The 7033-nt window shown below is 50.5% G+C and overlaps 2 protein-coding genes across 2 annotated transcripts; one reads left to right on the top strand and one right to left on the bottom strand.

Annotated features, from left to right (window-relative positions):
• Positions 1–251: 251 nt before the first annotated feature.
• Positions 252–3358, top strand: FSST1_009293 (GATA-type transcription factor; the record flags this gene model as incomplete). Its single annotated transcript, XM_083226253.1, has 3 exons — positions 252–754; positions 845–1160; positions 1328–3358. 3 exons carry the CDS (start codon positions 252–254, stop codon positions 3356–3358), a joined length of 2850 nt encoding a protein of 949 aa, XP_083085254.1.
• A 1187-nt stretch (positions 3359–4545) lies between these two features.
• On the bottom strand, positions 4546–6660 carry FSST1_009292 (kinase-like domain-containing protein; the record flags this gene model as incomplete). The annotated part of the gene is made up of 3 exons (XM_083226252.1): positions 4546–4903; positions 4963–6001; positions 6069–6660. The coding sequence occupies 3 exons, from the start codon at positions 6658–6660 to the stop codon at positions 4546–4548; spliced, it is 1989 nt and encodes a 662-aa protein (XP_083085253.1).
• Between the last annotated feature and the right edge of the window lie 373 nt (positions 6661–7033).

Below are 7033 nucleotides of genomic sequence, written 5' to 3'. Positions count from 1 at the left end.
CATAGCGCTACCGCACCATTACCTCCAGTAAGTCGAGCGGCATCTGAGGCGGGTGTTCTGCTTGCAGCAGCTGCAGCAGTGTAACCCACACCCGAACTTTCTCACACCCTCCCACTAAAGCCACTACGTGGGGGGCCCTTCTCTTCTTCGTCACCTCAGCCTCTCGCGCTCACTTTCATACCCTCTTCCCTCTTCCATACATTTTGTAGTCTGAACTTTCGCTCCACCACAGACCTTTTATTCCAACATTCATGAGCACATCTATCTCAATCGCCAACTCAAGTCCGGTTCTGACCATGAACCCAACAATAACAGAGCACGACTTTCGCTTTCCTAGAAGGCCAGGTGCATGGCCCACCACCGCTCACAACGCACCCACTCAGCGCAGCGGCCGGTCGAACCATATCTCAATTTCTCGTGACGTCTCGGCCAGCTTCAAGGAGCACAAGACCGACATGGCAAGTACCTACTCCCTTGCTAGGCAGGGCCTGGGCGGTACACCATCTTTCCCATTCCTTCAGAATGGTCTCGCCGACCCCGACCGCAGTATCGACAAGATGCAGCAAGACGACCCTCTGGCGACTCAAGTCTGGAAATTTTTTGCGAGGACCAAGCAGCAACTTCCTAGCCAGCATCGTATGGAGAATTTGACTTGGCGCATGATGGCTCTCAGTATGCGCAAGCATAAGCAGGAGCAGCAGAGGCAGAACGAAGCAGAGGCTCGAAGGAAAAGAAACATAGAGGCCAGCAACCGGTATGTGAATTACTATTTATACCTGTGACGTTTTTTTGCGCTTCCTGTCACCATCACTTTGGTTCATGACGTGCTGACAAGGGCCTAAAGACTTGGGCGCCCATTGATGCAAAGCTCTCCCAGCGGCATTGCTCAACTGCGAAAATCGTCTGAGCACAATATGCCACAACCCGATACCATGAATCTTGACGACTTCATCTTTTCCGACAACTCTGCTTCGCCTGGCGGCGACAAAATGGCCGACGACAGGGCCTCGGCCATTCCTATCAAATCCCGCAAGGAGCTATCGCACCAGACCTTCGTCCCACAATCAGTACCTGTTCAACCGCTTCACCAAGCCACTCAAGGCCATGAGTTCAACTACGTCAACCGCCATCTTCGAAAAACCAGCATCGATGACCGTAGGGTGAGTGATTCCAATGGCTCCTCCCTCCTTTTTTCTTTCTTTTTCTTTCTGCTTGATTGGTTGCGCCCGTCTCTTCCCCATCATCGCAAAGTTTCAGTTCTACCAACTGCCCGATTCGCATGTGATAGCACACTTATTTTGTGCACGTAGTCTAACTTTTGCAATAGACTCGGAAGCGCCCCGCTGATTTCTCACCACAAGTTCCGGCTGTTAACACCTCTGCGCAGCAGAACGATCTTGATCTTGATTCGGAGCTTCATGATTACTCTCTGGATCAACCTAACCAAACAGGCATTCCCCAGCAGTCAAACGGCGTCGGCGTCCCCTTTGGTCTTGACACTTTCATGGAGAATGACACCTCCATGGTCAACAACAATGGAAATTTCCAGCAGAATTTCTCATTTTCTCCTTCTACTTCACCAATGATACCCCATGGTCCCTTTTCCGGCATGTACCACAATTCTTCAGTTCCCACAGCATCTGTCAACAACAATGATTTTTACTCCCCCCCAGCATCCGCCTACCCATCGAATGTTTCAACTCCTCACCCTGTGCCCGAACATGATGGATTTTATTTTGGTTCCCAGGATGCGCGAACTCAGCGGCCCCAAGGCTTCCAACAAAGTATCAACACCATGCTTAGCCATCAGTTCATGTATGGTAACGCAAACAGCAATAACGGCAACACCATGTTCTCTGCTCCAGGAACTGGATCAGAATCCATGTCTGCCTACAGCACTGCTCCTAGCTCCTTTGGACATATCGACCCTTCGCAGGTGTTCCAAAATGACCAGCCTGTTCAATCCCCGACGATGCAAACACAGCAAGACAGCATGTTCTCGTTCGGAGCCGACTCGGATGACGAGGATAACAACGCATTTGCTGACCGCAATGTGCCAATGCAAAAGGATATTTCCTCATCTCTTGATGATTCTGGATCCATGGGCTGGGATGCAAGCCTACCGGGCCAGTTCAGCACCCAGGCTGCTCGTTTCCCCGGTGGGCCAACTCGCAAGCAGGTGACAATCGGAGGTACTACAACCGATTTCGTCGATAATACTGGAGACTGGGAATCAAACGGCCTTGAGCGATCACAATCACAGTCCTTCAGAGGTGGTAACCTTAGGAGACAGCATCCCAAACTACCACGAAACGCTTCCACACCAGTGCACTTCTCTGGCCAGCAGAACGGCTTCGAGCAGCTTGCCCAATCGATGCAAAGCTCACCTTCTGGTGATGCAAATGGAACCATGTCGGGATTCTCGTCTGTTGCTCCAAGTAGACCATCTTCGCCGCCTATGTCAAAGCAAGGCTCGACAACGAACCTGCAGGCGGCCGCAAGCAATGGCAGTGATGGAAATGCTCCGACCACGTGCACCAATTGTTTCACTCAGACGACGCCTTTGTGGAGGCGAAACCCTGAAGGCCAACCGTTGTGTAACGCCTGTGGTCTCTTCCTAAAACTACATGGTGTTGTGCGACCATTGAGCTTGAAGACGGACGTTATTAAAAAGCGTAACCGTGGTTCTGGAACCAATGTTCCGGTCGGGGGCAGCAGCACCAGGTCTAAGAAGACGGTGAGCGCGCTGAATTCGCGTAAGAATTCAATACTTTCGATGTCTACTGCGACGGCCAACAGCACCAACCCGACTCCTAAAGCAACGACACCGCCTGCTGCCAGCCGACCTACAAGCAGCAAGGACGTGGAGAGCCCCATTAGCGGTACTACATCGGGTACCAACACCGCTGGCAGTACTCCAAACAGTCATCTTGTTGGCCCAGGTCCTTCATCTGGTGCCATGGGTGGAAAAGGTGTTGTTCCTATAGCAGCTGCGCCCCCTAAAACCAGTCCTGGACCTGGCGCCTCATCAATGTCGATGCAGCGACCTACCACTGCATCATCAAAACGACAACGCCGTCACAGCAAGAGTATCGGCGGAGATGTGCCAGTATCTATGGACATTGATAGCCCTGACTCGACTAGTTCCGTTGATGCTCCACGTCCCTTTGGCTCATCTGCTGGTTTGTCGAGTCTGCCCGGTGGCATGTCTGCCAGTAGCTTCAACCTCAATCAGCGGCCGAGCACACTGGGTTCAGCCACAGGCATGATTAGTATGTCTGGCGGTGGACAAACAAGCTCGCTGATTGGCAGCTCTGCTGGTCCACAAGAGTGGGAATGGTTAACAATGAGTCTTTGATCGCAACGAGACTTGTGTGCTTTGTTGATCAAGAACACGCGAACTACAACATTTGACGAGACATGGAATTATTCGAGGCGTTTTAGATGGAGGCGTTTTTTGACGGATTTATGACACGACGAATTGATACCTTATTACTTGGATGTATGACACTGGCGGATTATCGCTTCCAAATTTCCTGGAGTTCTATGTGGCGGAAAGGCCGTCATTATATCATTGCTTTTGGGCGTTTGTGCACATGCAAGAAGCAAGCGCGGTATGAGAAATAGCACCTCTTGTGACGGTGACCATACCGCATCATTGCATACACCCTTTCAAGAAGCTTGAATTAGCTGGGAATTCTCTTTGTTTCGCTTATAGAAAGCCTGGATATATATGGGATCTGGGAGGCCAGTTTGATACATAGGACATATCCTTACGGTAAATGCGCGGCTTTGAAACAATCTAAGATACCATCTGAAGCACAATATATTCAGAATCCCGTCTTGTTTCTTCGTCATGTGATCTCTCATAACTGCTCGTCTACAACAGGTGATAGCCCACACAATGGAGAGGACCACTGTTCATCATCATTCGTTGGATTGTGCTACACGCTATGTCGTTCCTCACCAAAAGGGCAAGGTCGGAGAAAGAGAGGGCTGGAATCATTAGATGGTTTATCTTGAGCACACAGTACTCAAGTAGTCCCATCTTGCTCCTAGCTACACGCTTGCGATTGAACTTATAGAATTGCATTGGGTCTTCCATTTATGATTCTACTCCTTTCCCTGACCTCATGCCAGCTAAAGTAAGGGTCGGAGTAGTAGCCCTATTCTCCAAGCATACATACATGACTGGAGCTGTTCCCTAAAGTCTGGCCGTCATCAGACTCCTTTCCACTAGACCGCATACATGAACCTGGTCCGTATCAAACTCCTGCCTGCCGTAATGAAGAGCAAAAAGACCAGACTGCCAAAATACAGCGGTGAGTACATGGTCAAAAGTGGTAATACAACAACGTCGAAAAGTAACGAGAAAACGATGGATGGGTGATAAAAGTCTCCATCATCATGGCACACAAGCCATATCGTTAAAACACTGATTGCCAGTTATTAGAGTAAATCGCCACCGTTGTTTCACAAGAGGGCCTTCCGTCGGTTGACGAACCCACGCCAACCCAACACCCTTTGGGAAATTTGAGGCTCGTCCTAGAACATCGTCCCAAATGACTCGTCGGTCGGAATGCGTTTCCGAGGACTCCCGCCGTCTTCTGTGGCAGGTTTACGATGCCTAAATGTGAAGCCGACAAAGAGGCTCTTGCTCATTTGATCCTCACGTTCAGCCATAGTCTCGAGAGCTTGTTGCTTGTCGTGGACTTCCTTGTACTTTGCCATGTCAGCTTCGTTGGTAAAGTCGTCGAAGTAGCCCGCATCGGTCTCCGAGTCCAGCTCAGGGACAAAAGGTGCACGAGTCTGTCGTAAAACATCCCATTCAACTTCAGCAAAATATTGATGGGCAAAGATATCGGTAATATTCGAGAACCGTCTTGAGCGGGAGTTGATGCACCTGCATATCATAGTTAGTTCACGCTCATGATGTATGTGCCGGGATTCGAATATGCTTACGTGCAGATAAAGTTCCAGGTTCGGTTGCTTAGGAAATAGTTGGGATCCTCCCATACAGGCCTCTTCAGGACTTCTTTCCAGTGCTTCAGGTTGCGCCACGTCTCATCAGGAGTAGCACCTGCGAAGGGAGGGAACCCAGTGAGAGCTTCAAACAGCATACAGCCTAAACTCCAGTAATCTACTGTAAAGTCGTATTCTTCCCCTCTAAGGACCTCGGGAGCCATGTAGTCGGGTGAGCCTACGATAGATTTGGCGTAGTTGACATCGTTTTCACGCATCGTCCGGTAGCTCTCTCGACGTTCGGCCACGGTTCGCTGATCCATGGGCTTGCCGAAGGGGACTGAACTCTCAGACGCCTTTTCCAGCTTGACGCGCATCGACTCGATTTTGGACGGGGCCAAGACACCGGCAGCAAGACCAAAATCGGTTAGCTTGATGTGGCCTGTCGAATCAACCAGGAAGTTTTCAGGCTTGAGATCCCGATGAATGTAGCCCAGCTGGTGCAAGGCGTCTACGGAGCAAAACATTTCGGCGATGTAGAAGCGGGCGTGGCGATTCGATAGCACACCCGTATTGTTAAGTAGGGTGCGGAAATCACCGCCAGGCACGTACTCCATAGCGAGATAGATACTCTTCTCGTCTTGGAAAGAGTAGAGGAGCCTAACGAGCCACTCGCTCTGGGCGGTTGTGAGAATATCTCTTTCGGTCAAAACGTGACGAACTTCATCCAGCTTGAAAAGCAGCTTCTTGCTCATGACTTTGAGAGCGCAAACCTCACGGGTGTCTTTCTTTTGGGCTAGGAAAACTTGGCCATAACCGCCCTGACCAACTTGGGTCAGGATTTGGAAGTCTCCGTGTCGAAGTCGCACCCGACGCTTGCGAAGGTTGGCGCGCTCTCGCCCAGCATACTTGGTCCACATTTGGTTGTGCGTCTGTTCATCGGTCTCTGGTGGCGGGGGGTATTCATTCTTGAAAGCTTGTAATCGGTTTTGGCGAGCACCAACGTATGTGAGAAGGTCGAAATAATAGTCTAGAAAGTCTAGGAAATGTTAGAGGCTGATGAATAGAAGTGACGTTGTATTCAAACAATTATGAGAAGGGCTTACAAAGTTGCGTAACATTCACCAGTCGCTTGACGTTGGGCTTTTGGAGGATTTCGCGCTCCTCTGCTGTCAAGCCTCGATGGGTGTTGAATCGTTTGGTCGCAGGTGTGGTAGGTCGGTCTCTCTGCTCGTAGAGCTGTTGACGGGTAACAGCAGCATGGCTGTGCTGATGGGGAGATTCGATGGCGGCCAAGCGAGAGGTTGGGGGCGTGTTTTCTTGGCCTTGCTTCTTGTTGGGGCTCCCCGGTCGTGTCTTATGGACGACACTTTCATCGACATTCGGGCTGGACTCGTCAAGAGGTTGGGTCTTGGTTTTGCTAGGCGCCAGCGGGGTCACGACACTCTGAGGGCGGCCCAATCTGAGAGGCGGCTCAATTGTTGGAGTGTTGAGATTCAGGGCATTATCGAAGGCGGAAGGAAGTTCGTGCGCGCCAGGAGGATTGGTCTTCTTGCTCGGACTACCTTGAGGCGTGCTCACGGGGTTAAGAAAGTTGTCCAACTTGGTAGACGGTGTAGCAGGGCGCGAGGTACTGTTTTCGCCAGAAGCATTGGTTGCTTTTCCGCCAGGAAAAAAACTTGACATGAAACTAGCCATGACCGGTTGTCCTTCCTAGGCAATTCTAGCTTATGCTTGGGTGAATGAGAGGATATGGAATAAGAAGACGCTGAGGAGCGTAGTCTATGGCGGGGATGTTTTGTTGTCGCAATACAAAGTTGGGGTTAGAGTCGAGGGGTACCGTAATAATGGGCTCTCTTGTTTGGCAAGGCTGGCTTGAGCTAGGCGGGTGAGCGGTGGGGAACCTAGACAGATAAGAACAGCACTGAGCTCTCGCAGTGGACTCAAATAAATAAAACGATAATGTTGGATGCTAAGGCAAGAAGAGTTGTTTGGTGGTGTAAAGTCTGGCAGAGATGAAGGATAAGTGCACTGGCCGAGGTAACCGGTTCCAAATAATAAAGCATTAGAG

This window comes from Fusarium sambucinum, chromosome II, assembly GCF_050947815.1.
Source record: "Fusarium sambucinum isolate potato_lamoka chromosome II, whole genome shotgun sequence".
Classification (NCBI taxonomy): Eukaryota; Fungi; Ascomycota; class Sordariomycetes; order Hypocreales; family Nectriaceae; genus Fusarium; species Fusarium sambucinum.
This window is presented reverse-complemented; position numbering and strand designations above follow the sequence as displayed.